Below are 18,117 nucleotides of genomic sequence, written 5' to 3' on the forward strand. Positions count from 1 at the left end.
CAAAGAGCCTTTACTTTTGGAGGAGGACACTGAACGTGATGTGCGGCAGCGGTACATGGCATTAGTGATGTGCAGGGATGGATGCAGGGGGTGAGGAGGCTGCTGGGTGCACGGCCTTTGCTGGTCCCGTCCTCCAGACTCAAATCTTCCCTGAACATATCTATCACTCTACATCCCTGCCAAACACATAATGCATTATTTTCATATACTACACAGACAGTGAAAACAGTTGTGTAATGTTGATGTCATCTGGTTTGTCTCAGACTGAGCTTGAGACTTAATTTTCTTAACAGAAACCCTGTCTTACCATCTGGACGTGTACAGTGTGAAAGATGTAGGCAATTGCCAGGCAGGAGCATTTAAATGAAAGAGACTATTGAGATGCATGATGGGAAATGTACGATCAATTGTTTTTTTTTTTTTAATCTTTACCCATACTGGGGACTAAAAGTCTGGATATCTTGGCCTCTGCTGCTTCTATTTTGACCATTATTGTAAAAATCTGTCTCTTGTGAGTTCCCTAACTTTATGGAAGTGCAGTAAGAAACTACTGGAGCTTCCTCTAACCTCATTTGTCCTCAGATAACATGCATGTAAACCAAAGTGTCAGGTGTCATTAGGTTTTGGTGTTGATTTAATACATATAAGGTGTTGTTAGTACGTTGTACCTGCCTGTCCTCCATTATGTTTTCCCTCCTGCGCTCCACCTCAGTGTGGGGACAGAGTTTCAAATTCAGCTGCCCATGGGAGTATGGACCTGTAAGCAGATCCACAAGCTGCCTACATAAACTCACACTGCCTTTCTCTCAGAGACTGCCCATCCGCCCGCCTCCCTCTGCACAGCAGGAATGTGGAATGCACCTGAACTAGATCCTGCATGAGGAAGAATGACTGCTGAAAGTCGCCAACCCACCTGTTCCGGGACAGAAGTTTGCCTGGCAGGTCTGAGAAAATTCATTATCTTTTCATTTCATTAATCCGTCAGCCGTGCCGTAGTAAAACTAAAAGCAGCTCTCGTGCGACAATGGAAGAGTGCTGCCTGCCAGCTCAGGAAGTGGAGAGACTCAGGATACACAGAGAAATAGAGAGACAACTCCGTCGTGATAAGAGAGAATCTCACCGGGAACTGAAGCTGCTGCTTTTAGGTGAGTGTTCAGTATTAAATTTCCACATGTTCACTCGCTGCGACTGAAAATAAATGATTGAAAGTAATCAACAACTCCCATGTTCACCTGCTGAGACACAAAAACTCACACATGGACATTTAATTGACAAAAAGTTGGATATTATCTTTGAAATCTAGCTAGCAAAGTGAGTCAAAACTGCCATCATAATAGGTTTCTCCAGACTCTGTATTTCATGGTTGCAGTCAAGGTGAATATGATTTGAAGTAATATCAAACAGTCCGCAAACATACATTCTTCTACTCCTTTATTTTTCATTAATCTTTCAACTTTTATCTACTCATTCATACATGTAGTGAGAAACTCCATTCAAACCTAGTGTTCTGCATCTTTTGAGCATTATGCAGCATTTAAAGGCAGCGGTGCAGTTTGGCGACAGCTTTTCAACATCCGACATTCACACTGCAATTTCTTCAGAAATTGCTTCTCTACTTACTGCAGTGTTTCCTCACGAAGCCAAAAGTGTTGGAGCAACTGTGTCAAGGTTGAACTCAGAAAAGAAACACATCATACGCACTCAGCTGAAAACACTAAAGACAATATATTTAATGTTTGGCGTCATCAGCTTCATTGGTTTTTGTATATGTTTATTCTGAATTTGATGAATTTGATGTTTCAAACAGGTTGGGACAGGAGCAACTAAAGTCTGGGAAAGTAACAAAAGCACCTGTTTGGAACATTCCACAGGTGATCGTGTCATGATAGTATCATGGGCCCTCCGACACTTCATCACTGTCAGTAAACACAGTTTACTTTTAGTGGGTTTTAGAGTAAAAACTGCAACTAATTTACATCAAGAGATGTTTCACCAAAACCCAAACTCTCCTCCTCTGGGGACCATGACGTATCCAAAGGTTTTGCGGATATTTAAGTGAAAGTGATGCACTGACTAAAAGCTCATCAGGGCTGCCTGTGTGGAGACAGGAAATAGTTTTCAATGGCAACATGTTATCACCCAGGTTTGCAGATTAGGAGCAACTGTATCATTATGTTCTGGAAAGATGGTGTATTTCTCGCCGCCCTGACGTGCCGTTGAGCTCCAGTTCATTAGGGCTGAGCAGACAAACCCAGCAAACAGAAGCATCTGGACTGAGCGATAGCAAGGCTTTGGTATGTGTTTGTAAAGTAGTTACTGGTTAGCCTTTGCATTCTTCAGATAGTAGGTGAGGCCATGATGGGCAGGCACTGGATTAACTTCATAGTTTTTCATTCCCTCATTCAATCAATAGACTGTGTGCGCTGAGGTTTTATGCATTGCTGCTCGGTTAGGAGCGTTTTTCTCACGTCTCCAATAATAATTCTTTATGAAAGCCACGTTCGCTCAGTACAGTCTGCAGTCTGTTTTCTTGTCGTTTTGCTTTTGTTTTGCTGCTTTTGTCTGTCACACTGTGCAGAGCAACATTTTGACAACCCCCGATGATGCATAAACACCGGTTAAATGAAATATACTACAGCTCATAATAAGTCACATGAGGCCGGTTGTTTCCCCCAGAACAGAAAAAAAACCGCCCACTTTTAGGAGCTTAACTGCTGCCTATGTTGGAAACAATACATTACACATGAATTTCAACTTGAGTAAAGCTGTTTGGAGGCTGGAATACCCTCCTGTAAAGGTCAGTCTAATGGTTGACATTTTTAGGCATTTTAGGTGCTTAACCGACACACTTATCAGGAGTAATTTACAACCAGAGGGCAGGAAGCAGTTCACCGTTTCGCTCAAGGGCGCAGGGCGGTTAATAGACACATGGGCTTGAAAATAAAACTAAGCAGCTGTATGTATACTGTGACACCTGCATACTTTTACACAGTTATATCTGAGTAACGTTAGTGTTGTGTTTTATGGAATCAAATGAAAGGTTGGCAGCTTGCATAAACCTGAAGAAACCAAATATATACGCACCCACTCGTGTAAACATACATCTTGGACTCGGGAAAATAAGTATAATAACTTAAGCCGTTAAGCTACAACTGATGGATGTGCAGATGATTTTTTTTTTTTTGTCCTATTTCTGGCATTGCTTTGATGTTTTCCCATTTCTCATCCTTTGGTCTCATTCATCTCATTTGCCTAGGGACTGGTGAAAGTGGGAAGAGCACTTTCATCAAACAGATGAGGATCATCCATGGCAGAGGGTACAGTGAAGCTGACAGGAAAGGGTTCACTCGGCTGGTGTTTCAGAACATCGTCACAGCCATCCAGGCGCTGATCCACGCCATGAAAACTCTGCAGATTGACTACATCGATGATGGGAACGTTGTGAGAAACTGGACACCTTTTTTTTTCTTCTTTTTAAAAAGACAATACTGATATTTTACATTACTTTTGATAAAGCTCAGTGTGTCACTGACAGGTTCAATGAGACTCTTTTTTTAGCAGCCATGCTAGCAGCTATATGAGGCTACATTTATGCAGAGGAGTTCTTTGAGCTGAGGATGATGGGAGTGTAATTTACTTTGCAGGTCATAAACAAATCATTGGACAAACTAAAAATATGACCTGATAATGGTGCTTAAGGAAAAGTCAAAGAAGTTGTTACCCCTTTAGGGGAGCATGCACCAAATTTCATGACGATCCAACTAATAGTTACTGAGACATTTCACTCAAAAATACAAATCTCACCGTGGCATGACCCTGAGAGTTTTTGTTGGTGTCCGCAAAATCCGCCCAGTTCGCCCTGGATTTCTGTTGGTCTATTAATAGGTCAGTCAAAGATTGAAAGTTTGCATTTAGCAAAGTCTCTAGTGGATGTTTTGTGTGTTTCAGAGCCACGCACAGAGGCTGAGCCAAGTGAAGGCAGACCAGGTGTCCACTTTGGAGTCTTGGCAGGCGGATGCCATTAAGCGAGTGTGGAATGACCACGGTGTTCAAAGGTGCTACGACCGCAGGAGGGAGTTTCAGTTATCTGACTCTGCCAAATAGTAAGACTTTCATATATTTCATGTGATTTACATAAGCCCAAGCTTCCAGAGAACCAAAGCTTGTGCACTGTGGGGAAAAAAGATATAAAACATAGTTATTAATGTGCATCTAACATGTTGAAATTGCTGTACGACGCTCCTGTTTGTCCAGTCGGGTTTACGTCAGGATATTAAACTGGGTGCATTGTTTTAAACCTTGCAGTTACCTGAGCGACTTGGACAGAATCACAGCTCTGTCATACATCCCCACCCTGCAGGACATCTTGAGGGTCAGGGTTCCCACCACGGGCATCATAGAGTACCCCTTTGACCTTTCAAGAGTCATCTTCAGGTGGAGTATTGTGCTGTTATTTCCTTACCTTTAATTTTTAAATTTTGACTTTTGAACTGTATCCCTGATTTGGATTTAGCGCAGAGCAGAGACCTCAGATCCCCAAATTTCTGTCAGCAGGTGATTAGCTTTAGCTTAGCATGAACATTGGAAACACTGGGAAACAGTTAGCCTGTCTCTGCCCAAAGATGGTAGAAAAAATGCGAAAATGAGATATAACGTTTGAATTTTTAGAAATGAGACACAAAATGCTAATTAGTGGGCGGTGCTGGTGGATGCAAGTTTTTGATGTTTGGACAAAGCCTCGCTCGCTGTTCCCTGTTTCCAATATTACTGCTAAGCTTTATATTTAGCATCTTCTCGTCTACCTGTTGACAAGAGAGCAAATAAGTGCATTTCTCAAATTACTTAACTGTTCCTTAAGAAGTAACTTTCACATTTCACTTGAATCAGTGTTCATGTTTCTGCAGGATGGTGGATGTGGGTGGTCAGCGTTCAGAGAGGAGGAAATGGATCCACTGCTTTGAGAACGTCACCTCCATCATATTTCTATCGGCCATCAGCGAGTACGATCAAGTCCTTTACGAGAATGAGGATGATGTAGGTCAAAAACCTTTCAGTGCCATGATTACACCACATGTTCTCTCAGTAATTCTCCCTCTATTTGCTCTCCGCCTTTAAAAAAAAAAAGCTGTTATTTCCGTATGACAGTCTTTGTCTGAGCCTTTTCTCACCTCCTTCTTCAGAATCGACTGAGTGAGAGCCTCGCCTTGTTCAAGACCATCCTTTCATACCAGTGGTTCCACGAGTCCTCCACCATCCTCTTCCTGAACAAAACAGACTTGCTGGAGGAGAAAATCACACAGTCTCATTTGGCAGCCTACTTCCCGGCGTACACTGGTAAAGCATGCAACCTCTTTTTGCTCTGAATGTGTCACAACAGCATTCAAAGCATCCAAAATCACTTCCTATTGACTGTTCTGTCCACCATATATAAGCTTTTAAGGCAGAATGAGGAGGATTATCTTATCTTATCTTATCTTATCTTATTATCTTATTTTGCTGTGTTCGGGAGTTTTCTGGGCATAAACCTTTGGGCAGTGGGTGTGTGGCCCCCAACCAATAACAGAGCACATAATTTAAGGGCGGGACTCTATGAAAACCTAACAACCAGGTACCAGACTGTTGATCTGGGGATGAGGGGCAAACTCTCATGTTTTTACAAACTGCAACCAACAAATTCTTCACGTTCTGCCTTTAAGAGTGTGAAATCTCACAATGGAACAAAAAAGTACTGTTCATGGTTTGTACACTACTTTTACTAACAGTCCTCTCTGAAACGTCACTTTAAGTGCTCGCTATAGGCTGAACTATTGAGTGTCTATCGTATTGGGCAAAGTGAACGAATGAGCATCACTAGCTGCACGCTGGTTATGATTTTTCCCGGGAATGTCGCCACCTACACTCACTTCCTAACACTGCAAGTGAAAGGGCTTTCATCAGTGGCCGTGGGCTCAGTCCCCATCGTGTTACCTCAATCGGCGATGGACAGAGGCTTAGCAGACATTTTTTCAAATGAAAATCTTCAGGATTATTACTTTAAGTGATCTCTGAGAATTAAATTTCCTCAATATACACTGATTCCCTCTGATTTTGACCTACTTTCTGCCTCCACAGGGCCTCGGTGTGATGCTGAATCTGCGAAAAAGTTCATCTTGCAAATGTACAAGAAGCAGCACGGCGAGCGCCACAAACCCCTTTACACACACTTCACCTGTGCCACGGACACAGAGAACATCCGGGTCGTCTTCAAAGCCGTCAAAGACACACTCTTCATCGATAACCTGCATAACTTCAACCTGGAGTGAGGAGGTCGTGGGACAAAGGGATGGTTTCAAGCTTTGGAACAAGAAATGTGGTTATACAGTCACATGTTGTAACACTTTTATGGACATTTTATCTGCTCTGCTGTCAGTCGCAGCTTGTTCAAAGAGAGGAATCAGATGGCAGCGACAGGTAATTCACATTTATCTCAACACTGTAAAACACAGACCGTGTGCCGTTTCTTGCAACACAGTTCAGAATAAAAAAAAGCATATTTTCTATTGCTACAGGAGAGAAATGGACGGACAACTGCAATGTCAGTTAATGGTAGTACTCAGCTGTTACACACTGGTTCCCATTATACCATGTTTGACAGATAATTGGTAAATGGTTTTAAACCAGATTGGCAAAGGCTTATCTACTAAGAATGCAACCCACCCTGCCTTACAGCTCTGGGCAGAAGAAATAAAAGAATAGCCCGCAGGGAAGTACAGTGGCTTAGTTCATATTCACCCACATGTTTTTATGTGTGATACAACAAGCGTGTCGCCTATGAAGTTATTCTTTTCACTAACTTTCACTAGCTGAGAAATAAAAACAGTAAAGCCACACCTAACGTGTGTTTTTAAACCGGATTCTCCGCTGCTGCTTAATTTTGGTTGGACATTTGAAGTATGATGGATGAGGATAAAACTGAGGTTTCCGTTCAGAAATGTGGATCCAGCTCATGATTTTATGACCGCAGCTGCATGGCACTGATTAACCAAAAGCTGTTTTGGGGCGTCTCCACTGTGCCGGAGCTCCACGCTGTTGGTGGCAACCTTTGTACTCAACGATGGTGGACAGCATGCAAAGGTCTGACGGGCTCTGTCTTCCTGTCTAACTGTTGGGACTGAGCAGTGGTAAGTGAACGGAGGAATTCAGCGAGGTTACACCTGTGGGAGAGCACAATGCCTGTTTCCACACGGAAGGAGAGGCTGCCTAGGTGCTATTGATTTTATCTGCTTTGTGGCTATAGTTTGCTTGTTTAAGGGTTGAAAAGTTCAGGACTAATGCAGGATATAAAGGACACATTTGAAGTTGCCTTATAGACAATTGAATGGAAAGCATCAGATATTTGCTTTGGATCAGACTCTGTTTTCTTACCAGCTTGTGGGAAAGCGTGTGAATACTATCAGCACATGAAGCTGGCAGTGTTCTCGTTCCTGATTGTTATTGCTCTTTTCTTTACCCCAAGGGCTAATAAAATGTAGCTGCACTGCCAGCCTCACAAATCTACTGTCTACTGGCATTAATAGCAGTCCCACACTTCTCGGGGGCAGTAATAACACAACAGAGTTTATCCCCTCCAGTCGAGGATAATAACGACACACAAACACACCCTCCTACAGCCCCATTCAGTTGCACTGCCCGAGGAGGCTGCTGTGGCAGAGAGCTGTTATAGCAGGTGATCGCCCTTATTTGGTAATGGCCCAGATCACGTGACCACAAAATGGTGGAAGCTGTGAGCTGTTTGTAAGCTGAGCATCTCCACCGAGAGGCTGGGAGCAGGAAATAGGCAGGGAACTTGGAAGCACATCCATGCTCTGAGACGCGTGAGGACAGAGATTCCCGAGCCCCAGCAGCGGTGAGTAGATTGCTTTTACTGTGTGGAGATAAAAAGAAGAGGGATATGTTCTTGTTTTTTTTTTTCCTCCCAGCCAGCAGACAGGAAGCGAGAGTGAGGGAGGGGCTGCTGTCATCAGCACTGTGGTCCTGTGCTGTGGAAGTGGATGTGAAGCAGCTCAGCATCCTCCATGGAGGATGCACATAACAGCTGAGGCTGATTCTCTCATTCTGCAGTGTAGGAGTCATTGTATGTTTGTTATCCGTGTGTGCGTGTGCCTGCGTGTGCGTGTGCACATACTGTACATATTTCTGTGAAACGTCATCATGACAGTCATCTCTACGAGAATCAACCATTCAGCCTGTTTTTTCCTTGCAGCTGCTAATGCAATCACATCTTCCTTGTTTCAGTGTGCCGAGGAGGAACACGGATGTTTCTTTTTCATGCGAATGAGCACACGTGACTCACTGTGAATTTGCATCTCTGCCCAATCTGTGCTCAGGCGAGCGTGCAGTCATTCGCTTTGAATCAGCACTAGAAAAGGACAGCGAGGAGGGGGAGTGAGCTTGTCATGATGTAACAAGCCCCATCCCCCCCCATCCCCCCCCCCCCACACCTCAGCATCCTTCCCCCTCCTCCAGTTTGAATAGAAGGATTATTCACAGGGGAGGATGACCTTTAACCTCGATCTTTCTCTTCTCCCTCATCCCTCCCCTTTCTGTTCTCCCCTTACCACCTTAACACTCTTGTCTTTGCCCCCCCCCCCCCCCCATTAACTGTGGAAGTCTATCTGTAAAACAGATTCAAATAGGTGTATTGATTAAACAAAATCCATACACACGTGTGGACACAGTTTGGGGGCTTCTTCTATAAATGCTTGGTAGTACAGTCCAGCCGATACTGGATGTTTGAGGCCGATGCCGATATTGATCTTTCAGAGTTTCTGATTAAGATATATATATCAGCCAATAGCAATTTTTCAACATAAACACAGAAACAATGGTGTTGATGCAGAACCCATAGATTTGTTTTTTGAAGACGGACAGTTAAATAAAGTTGTCAGTGAGCTCGGGTGGATGAACTAAAGATGTCAGTGTTTCGGAATTACCTCAAATCTATTTTGGCATTTCTGTACCAAAATGTCTTGTTGCCTCCCAGCTCACATATAGGCTGATATCAGAAGTAGCTATCCTGCAATATCAAAATACTCCATTACAAAAGGTGGGTAATTTGAGTGGGGTATCATCCTCTTGTTAGCAAAATGACCAAAATGCATCCCTCTCGCAAACCGTCCGACTCTCTCTTCTTTAGTGGAATTGAGTGCAGGGCCAGAGGGCTTGTTGAGTTGAATACGTTAGTCCAGTCTGCCTGACTCATTGATCCTTTATCTGACAGGTTTGTGCAAGTTAGAATCTATCACTCCGACCATGGCTGACAGTGCTGCGTATTGATAAATCCATGGTGCTGTCCGTGCTGCTGAAGTAGCAGGCCGATTCGTAATTACACCTTTTTCAGCCTCAACCTCACCCTTTTGGCACTTTTGTCTTGGATCTATAATATTCCCTAAACCATATACAATAAATACTCAATTCTACACTATATTGCAGCCTATGTGCTCTATAGAGTAGAGTCACCTTCATGATGAAAGTGATAAGTAGCAACGTGTAGTTGTAGAAGAGTGAGAGGATCATAGAGACACGCTGCTGCCTGTAATATTTCTATGATCACTCAGTAGCGTCTGTGCTTCTGTAAACACACCTCCAGACACGTGAGGGTAGGCTTAGGGTTGGTTTTGTGATGTAACCTGTAACTAAAGCATCATATAAATGTGATAAATGTGTATAAAGTAGCATTAAATTTACATGCTTGTTTTAAGTACAAGTGCCCCAAGTTTATCCTTAAGTACAGTACTTCAGCAAACGTACTTACTTTCCACTGCTGGAAGTTTTAACGTTTGGCATAAATTTGCTGTTTTAATTGAATGACTGCTCCACCTCACTCAAAAACCAGATTGAAGTACTTGTTTGCAGATCATTAAATGATGAAATACAGGCGATGCATTACTCAGTCTGGACACTCTCCAGGTTGGTTGTTGAGAGTGCATTTAATAACTGCGATGTCTCCTCTTAGGTCCTCCTGGGGATGGACCTGGCATCAGAGAGCAAAATGAACTCTGAGGGGGGCGAAGGCAGACCAGGTGAGCGTGACTCAACCAATGCTCAGATTCAAAGCTAACCAACAGTTACTCAAAAATAAATATACAGAAATAGTTTTTCCTATCTAAAGGACCACCGTGACCCAGGCGAATATCTGTTTTTATCTGCTGTTTTCTGCAGTCCCTCCTACCTCTCTACCCCTGCAAGGAGGTCCCAGCCAAAGAAAAAAGCTATCTGCCCCTCGTATCAGCCTGTCACTGGACCAGAGCGAGGACGACTTGGGGGAGACGCCAGACGATCTGGACATTAATGTGGATGACCTCGACACTCCAGATGAGGGGGATTACCTCGACTACACGGACCATGAAATGGACTGGGAAGGTGGGTCATTCGGAATAAAAGATATATCCGTTTAATCACCCCCCCCCACACTCCCCCATAATCCTGAATCATCATGATCCTGGAGGAGGGAAGATGTGCCGAAATGGTGATGAATACAGTTCATAGCAAGTCCTGCAGCTTCAGAATTTTCCTAGCCAAACTCATATAGGGAAAAATAATCACATTATAACTGATGTTATTATGTTTTAGGGTATAATTCTCCAAACCACAGAGGTTGATTATCAATTTCAATGTCTTTTTCACAGAACATGTGTGTAAAACAGGTGTAAATAATAAAATTAATCATGGATGAATTCCATTTAGCTGCTTCAATGTTCAGGTCCTGGTGTCCTGCATGATCATTAATGTTATCAATAACGATTGTGCTGTCCCTGCTATGACTATGAGTCAAAATGTCTGCTGTGGAAAAGGCCTTTAAAACTTTGTTTTCATATCAGACCCCAATACAGCCAATAGGAGTGGAGCCAGTGAGCCTTATGATCCAATCCCGACATACAGCGCTGAGGAGGAGCGCCAGGATGGCAAACTATGGAGGACGGTCATCATTGGGGAGCAGGAGCACCGGATCAACATGAAGATCATCGAGCCCTACATGCGAGTCATCTCCCATGGAGGTGACTATTACAGAGCCATTTTACCATCGTAGCTTATGTCCATATTGATCATTAGCTGCCAGAGATTTTGCTATTCTTATTCTCACTGTCCAGTTAAAGGAAAGGTTCACATTTTTTCAAGTCTGTCTTAAAACAACACTCACATGCTCATATGCAAAGGATTAATAAGTGTCCAACCACTAAAATTCAAAGGAGAAAAGCTCTGATTTGATCAAATGATCTGGCCCTTTCAGGCAACACACAGGCTGGGATCTGTTCTTGGTGGTAGCTTGTTGGCAGCCGTACACGTCCTGAGACGAAGACCTGCAGACAGAACTCAGGGCTCACAAAACATCCCTTCAACCTGCATTGCATTTTAGATAAAAGAAAAATCTAATATATTGTTATTTGCAGATAATTCCCTTATAAAGAAGCTAATGGGACATTGCTATTTGTAGTAATTGTGGAACTACATTACACGTTGTTTGAAGCTTAGGTTCATTGCTGTTGTTGGAAATAGAAGTTTTAATTTTTTCAGACATTTTAGATATAATATCATAACATTATCATATAAAGTAGCAAGGCTAGTGGGGTTAGCACATTGCTAATGCAGCTATACTTTGTGTATTACATGTTATTTATGGTATGCTACCTTTATTGTGGGAGGCATGCTAACCAATTCCATTGAATTTGTTATTTTATAAATGCAGGAAGTCGTCTTTTCTCTGACCCAGACCGCTGGAGCCTCATATTAGCTATTAGCTTTGGAGTGCAGTTTGCAGAGACTGAGGACGTCTCTTACATTACATTTTAGCCTGGGATGTCTTCTCAGCCGGTATGAACAGGAGGAACAATCACAGCTACAAAAACCGTTGCAATGTACATATGTGAGTGCTGTTTTAATATAGACTTTGAATTCATCCTTTAATACTCTTCCCAATATTCACTGCAAATGCTACATTCTGTTAATTGCATGTTCGTGGTGCTGAACAGAAGTAAACAACCAATTTGAAAAACATCCAAATTCAAAAGCATCTGCTCGGGCAGAATTAATATGGGGATTCTTATTGTTTGAGCACAGTAAACATTTTCCATCCAGTTTTCTGTTTCAGTTCACACTCGGCCTGATTATCTGATTGCAGAAGTAGCACCATATTATAAAAGTCTGGATTTTTGCTGCACTGAATCATAACGACTTATTGTTTTTGAGCTGGCTTCTGCCACTTCTGTGCAAACCATGGAGGCAGGCCAACCAAAAATGAGTAAACAGTAGTTGTGTTCGTTGAAGCCAGCTGATGAGTTTTGCATCAGCCTGTGGCCATTAGAGAGGAAACTCCACCAACAAAACACAGTGGACATTTTTCTGTCCAATTTTCACATCCTCTTTGCATTAGAATACGATTCAGGATGGAAATTGGCAAAGTGGCCACTTGACAATAATATACCCTGTGTGTTTAATCAAGAGTGGCTGCTTCTGTACAAAGCAGCTCTTGTTGAATTAAGTGCCAAATTAAAGGAAAAACCCAAATAAGTAAGTGGAGAAATGGGTGCTGTTGCCTCCATATGGGCGTAACTGATAAATGAGTGGTTTGAGTATGAAAATTATATGAATCATGTGCTGCAAATCATATGATCTCAGCCCAACTGAACACGAACAAAACATCTTAGTCATTTGTGTTTTAAAAAAAAAAAAAAAATTATGGTTGATTATCAATCATGAACATTCATGTTTATGATAGTTGCTGGCAATGTTTTCTGCCAGTCGACTAATTTTATTTCAGCTCTAAACAACATCAAATGATGGAATATCTATTTTCTCATGTCAGCCCAACCCTGACTAAAACACTTAATGTCGACTTTTCCTTCAATTTGTCACCCATCTGCAGTTTCATGACTGCTGGAGGACCTGGGTCTTAAATTAAAGCCAGGCATGGAGTCACAGCATATTGGTTTCACAGGCAGGGGCCCCATCTCTCGCTCTTCCCTCTCTGTGGGGCCCTCTAAAACCCCAGGGCCATGGGCTTGCCCCCTGGTAGGCCTGTGCCTCATATAAGCACTGGCCATATTACCGTTATTGGTGGAAATCAGACCCCTAAGCATAGCAGGTAGTGCTTTTTCTGTCCGACTGCGCTGTGGGCTTAAGTGAAACACAGCCGTCCCCTGGAAACAGAGACATCTGTCACTGAACAGTCAATATCACAAGCTTTGTCATTTAGATGAAAAGCCCTCTGTCTGAGTGACACCAAATCTGGGGATGAAAGGGTTGGTGAATAAAAGGAAATTACATTAATCTGAAAAGTAGTGAGAGGAAACAGGATGGAGAGACAGTCAGACAAAGGAGGCGCTGATTGGCAGATAAACTGAACAAAAAAGAGGAAAATATGGAAGCAATCAAATTATGAAAACTATGCTAATTAGGGCTAAGCTCTCACCAACAATAGAACATGGTCAAGTTAACTCTTATTACTAATATTTCTATGTGTTTTTAATCAAGGCTACTATGGCAATGGAGTGAATGCCATCATAGTGTTTGCAGCCTGTTTCCTGCCAGACAGCGACAGAGAAGACTACCACGAAATAATGGAGAACCTCTTCCTGTGAGTATTACGCTGCCATGACTCACACACACTTTTAACCAGCCATGTTTAATTTTCAGACACTTGTCCGATTTTGCTATTGAAGAAATGCTGTCGCTTTTGCAGTAATGTGATAAATTTGCTTTTTAGCCACACTAATGACATAATTGGTCCGACCAACACTTTGGTTGTGACTCATGTAACAAAAAGAGGCTGTTATTCTGTAAATGCTAACATCAGCATGCTAACATACTCACAGTGCTAACATGCTGATGTTTGGCTGATCCGAAACAAAATCAGGGGATCATCCAAACGCAGTTGGATTCATCCTCAGGGGACCATGAACACATCATCCTGTACATGCTGAGTGTTTTCAGTCTGAGCCAAAGTGGTGGACTGTCGAGTTGACAGACCTTTTCTGCCATCCAGGCTAAAGACCATTGCATGAATTGGCATGAAATTTTGGACAGTCAGTCATGGTCCCCAGAGGACAAACCCATGACTCTGGTGATCCTCTGAGTTTTCACATAGTAACATTGGGTTGATGCTTTTGGTTTTCAGTCTCCATGGCACAGAAATCCAAACACTTGCTAAAACTAACTGTATTCCCATCAGCCTCAGCTGAACTTTGTGTTTAGTGCTAATTAGCAAATGTTTGCATGCGAACACACTAAACTAGGTTGATGAATATCAGTGTGTTAGCATTGTCACTGAGCATGTTAGCATGTTGACATTGCATTTAGCTCAAAGCACCGCTGTGCCTACAGTGTCACAGAGCTGCTCGCAGGGCTGCAGACACTTTTAATGAGACGGCTCAGGTTCTGTTTCCTTCAGAGACATAAAGAGAGCTCACCCAAAAAGATGCATTTTAATCTAAAAGAGTATTTAGCATGCAGAGGAAGCTACCTAATTCTTTACATCAGCCATGGCCCCTCTGAGCGAGGAAAAGCTCTCTAAACGAAGTGATTGAAATGAAGTGATAGTCTAGCTTGTTTGCTGAGACCTCCCATGTTGATGTCTTCACTGTTGTGCTGGCACAGTTGCATTTCATGCTTGGACAGTGTGGTCGGGATCCCACAGGCTGTTCTGTGAAAGATATTGAGTAAGCTGGCATATCTGAGAGTTTTGGATAGAAATGAAAGGAGGTAAACCGTAGTGTCTGCAGTTTCACATGCCAGATGGCTCGAGGTCTGAATCCTTACGAGGAGGAGTTGACTAGCTGGGTGGTCAATGGTATGCAGCTTGATGTCGGTGGGAGATGATCACAATAGTCACGAAACAGAGTGGACTGGCGGTGTTGGTTTGTAAGCTGGAGAATGACATTGGATCAGGAAGAGAGGAGAGTCAGACTGAGCCCGAATTCATTGAAGTCAGAGGAGTTATTGAGGAAACTAGGAGAACTATGTTAGCTGAGAATATTGTCAACTTTATTTTCAAAGGATGTGACAAAGTTCCCTGCTGACTGAGAAGAAGGAGAGAAGATGGGGTGGTTGAGGAGAGAAATGAGAGAGATAACAGCTTCTTTTGGTTTGAATCAGAGTATTGGATTTTAGAAAGGTAGACGTCTGATTGAGCTGCTGCGATGGATGCAAAGAAGGGAAAAAAGAAGAAATTCAAAGCAAAACAGCTCATCCATGAAGCAACATTCGTACCAATTTCTCATAGCTGACATCAGAGGAGAGAATTTTTTTAAAATGCTTTTCAAACACAGAGCAACACAGTAAATTTCTCCAAGTCTCTCATATTGTTGGTATTCAGAGCCACAAAACATGCGTCTGTATTTCTTGCTCTTGCGTGTCGCCGTTTTGACATAAAAGACTTTTTGGTGTTTTGAATTTAGCTGATTGGAATACATAATGTGGTAGCACAAATGCCAATATGTTTGTGTGTGTGTGTGTGTGTGTGTGTGTGTGTGTGTGTGTGTGTGTGTGTTTTTAGTTATGTGATCAGCACACTGGAGCTGATGGTGGCAGAGGACTACATGATCGTGTACCTGAACGGAGCCACACCCCACAGAAGAATGCCTGGCCTTGGTTGGCTGAAGAAATGCTATCAGATGATTGACAGAAGGTCCGCTCCATTCACTTACACCTGGCACAGTTAGAATATGATTTCATCTGAGAGAACAGTGGCTTAAAATGACTCTCAAAACATTTTATTTCCCCTGAATGAACGAGAAAATGAGCTCCAACATGGACACGAACAAACTGTAAAATACTGTGTTGTCTTCAGGCTCAGGAAGAATTTGAAATCCTTCATTATCCTTCATCCATCATGGTTCATCAGGACCGTTCTAGCCATTACCAAGCCCTTCATCAGGTAAGAATTATCCCATTTTTAGATGCTGACGTTAGCATTTAGCTCAAAGTACTGCTGTGGCCTGCTGCAGCAGAGTTACACTACGGTAGTTTCAATTTTAAAAGGTAAACAGGCTGTAATTGTTTTCCTCTGATGCCAAGCCGGTTGCTTTCCCCGTGCTATCTCTTGTGCCTGTTTTAATGTGTGTGTGTGTGTGTATATACATGTTGCTCTTGTCACAGCGCCAAGTTCAGCAGTAAGATAAAGTATGTGACCAGCTTGGACGAGCTGCAGAAACTCATCCCCATGGAAAGCATCCAGATCCCGGAGTGCATCATTAGGTGAGTCCCTCGAAGCCCCCAAACGTGCAGCGCCTCCCCCTCCTCCAAGCCTGAGTTGTCTTTTTAAATGACTTTATATTCATCTTGTCATTTGAACTCTCACCTCTAGACTTGACAAGGAACTGAAGGAAGCAGCAGAGAACTCAAAGTAAGCACCGACTCTCCTGCCTCTCATTACTTCCCTCTGTGGAGGCAGTGGCCCCTCGCCTCGGTTTTATCCTTGGCTGGAGCGCTCATTTATCAGATGGCTCACTTTTAGATCACAGGGACTCTTCTGCTGGATGAGGACCAACAGGATTTGGCTATGGTTGCAATTACAGGAAGGAGACAGAAAAAAAAAGTTGCTAAAGATGCTAAATTCATGGTTTTATCTCATTTATCATTACAGTAAAATAAATGAGCCAGTCCTTAGTGCAGAGTGATCTATTACACTGATAATAAATGCAGGAACGAAACTGTAGAATTCACAAACTAATCTCTGCCTGACTAATTGTGCATTGAATCATAAGTTGCCTGTGTCTTCAAATTCCCAAAAAAACAGTGTGTTATGACGATAAATTCTGCTCTAACAACCACTCTACTTTATTCTTTCATTCAAGAGTGAATAGTTTTCTGCTGGGACCGGAGCCAACAGCAGCAGGCAGAACAGAGTAAGTCCTCTCAGACGTTTAAGTTCACACATGGAAGAGAAATGGTCTTGTGTCAGCAGTCTGTCAGCCATACATAAACATACCCGTCTTTAGTGTCTCTGTTTTGTTCTTTCCAGCAGACCAGACGAAGCCGGTGCCAGCAGCTCTTAAACCCAAACTAAATGGATGGGTCACCTCAATGTTCAGAAGTCACTGTTGTATTTTATGGGTGAAGCTGCAAAACAAAGCTTGTTAAGCTAGTGTGCGTGTGTGTGCGTGTGTGTGTGTGTCAGTGTTTGTCAACTAGACACTGGAGTTTAATATGAAAACACAACTTACAATAGTACCTGTTAACACTCAGAGTTAGATCTCATTCTTTATGGCTGCTGTAGCATCTACTGTACCTGCGATCCAGAGAGCTCGATAGTCAAGTGTGATGCTTGGCAGCACTTACTGAGTAGCATCATTGTTCATGGTAGGGTAGGAAATGCAATCACACACCAGACAGTGCACTGCGCAAATCCATTCGTAGAATCTATAGTGTCGTATTTGTGTGCATGAGAAGCCGTGAAGCAATAATATCACTCTTTACTGGTCACGCGCTCCCAGTATTTCAGATAAACAAGCGACTTGTGTGTCAGCAACCTACAATAAAAGCTCAAGGTTTCAGCCGAAACAAATCTTGTGCCATAGATGACCAATTATTGCATTTAAGCAATCCAAACCTCTGTCCTCATGTTTGCTCTGAACTGGAAAAGAAATCTACAAATAGATATTTTAAGTTTATAGAGTCTATCTGAAACCAAGGAGTTAGTTAAACATGAAATCCAGTTATCATAACAACATGAGAGCATGTCTGTTTAGCTCCACAAATGTGTGTGTGTGAGTGCGTGCGTGTGTGTGTTTTCAGTCTCTTTCTGTCAAATCCATAAATATCATCTGAATATCATCTCTTCAGCTTCTCCTGGATGATCAGGAACAAACCTCAAGAAAATAAAGACGGGATTTCTGTAAAGCACAATATCATCTAGTGTGTGTGTGTGTCCACACGCATGTGTGTGTTCGTGCATCAGTGCATGTCCCCTCATAGATAACTGATGGTCCTCTTACACGTGAGTCCTCTGCTGTGGTGTACTGAGGACGTGCAAAGCAACTATTGATCACTGTCTAGTAATTCAATAAAAATAGAGCGAAGTCTGAACGTCGTTTCCAGTCGTCGTTTTCAATCATGTCTGATTTGTTAGTTGGACTTTTAATT

General features: G+C 42.6%; 2 protein-coding genes across 3 annotated transcripts; both read left to right on the top strand.

Annotated features, from left to right (window-relative positions):
• The first annotated feature begins 914 nt into the window (after window positions 1-914).
• Window positions 915-7,634, top strand: LOC143337832 (guanine nucleotide-binding protein subunit alpha-14-like). Its single transcript, XM_076757726.1, has 7 exons — window positions 915-1,145; window positions 3,257-3,441; window positions 3,949-4,103; window positions 4,306-4,434; window positions 4,905-5,034; window positions 5,181-5,334; window positions 6,112-7,634. Exons 1-7 carry the CDS (start codon window positions 1,025-1,027, stop codon window positions 6,300-6,302), a joined length of 1,065 nt encoding a protein of 354 aa, XP_076613841.1. The 5' UTR covers window positions 915-1,024; the 3' UTR covers window positions 6,303-7,634.
• A 90-nt stretch (window positions 7,635-7,724) lies between these two features.
• prune2 (prune homolog 2 with BCH domain) lies at window positions 7,725-18,058 on the top strand. 2 transcript variants are annotated; one of them, XM_076758565.1, is made up of 11 exons: window positions 7,725-7,885; window positions 9,995-10,061; window positions 10,201-10,401; window positions 10,860-11,036; window positions 13,510-13,612; window positions 15,530-15,661; window positions 15,824-15,910; window positions 16,132-16,230; window positions 16,340-16,378; window positions 16,830-16,880; window positions 16,997-18,058. In XM_076758565.1, exons 2-11 carry the CDS (start codon window positions 10,007-10,009, stop codon window positions 17,028-17,030), a joined length of 978 nt encoding a protein of 325 aa, XP_076614680.1. In that variant the 5' UTR covers window positions 7,725-7,885; window positions 9,995-10,006; the 3' UTR covers window positions 17,031-18,058. The 2 variants fall into 2 exon arrangements, with proteins under 2 accessions (XP_076614680.1, XP_076614681.1); XM_076758566.1 differs by having other exon boundaries at window positions 17,000-18,052.
• The last annotated feature ends 59 nt before the right edge of the window (window positions 18,059-18,117 follow it).

This window comes from Chaetodon auriga, chromosome 19 (genome assembly GCF_051107435.1).
Source record: "Chaetodon auriga isolate fChaAug3 chromosome 19, fChaAug3.hap1, whole genome shotgun sequence".
NCBI classification, from domain to species: domain Eukaryota; kingdom Metazoa; phylum Chordata; class Actinopteri; order Chaetodontiformes; family Chaetodontidae; genus Chaetodon; species Chaetodon auriga.

What these genes read in the sequence shown, in the direction of transcription:
- prune2 (XM_076758565.1), top strand. Translation starts at nt 10,007, where the DNA reads ATGGACCTGGCATCAGAGAGCAAAATGAACTCTGAGGGGGGCGAAGGC. An exon ending in CCATGAAATGGACTGGGAAG is followed by an intron (nt 10,402 to 10,859) that starts GTGGGTCATTCG and finishes TTTTCATATCAG; the next exon opens with ACCCCAATACAGCCAATAGG. An exon ending in GAAGCAGCAGAGAACTCAAA is followed by an intron (nt 16,379 to 16,829) that starts GTAAGCACCGAC and finishes CTTTCATTCAAG; the next exon opens with AGTGAATAGTTTTCTGCTGG.
- LOC143337832 (XM_076757726.1), top strand. Translation starts at nt 1,025, where the DNA reads ATGGAAGAGTGCTGCCTGCCAGCTCAGGAAGTGGAGAGACTCAGGATA. An exon ending in CTTTCAAGAGTCATCTTCAG is followed by an intron (nt 4,435 to 4,904) that starts GTGGAGTATTGT and finishes ATGTTTCTGCAG; the next exon opens with GATGGTGGATGTGGGTGGTC. An exon ending in CTACTTCCCGGCGTACACTG is followed by an intron (nt 5,335 to 6,111) that starts GTAAAGCATGCA and finishes CTGCCTCCACAG; the next exon opens with GGCCTCGGTGTGATGCTGAA.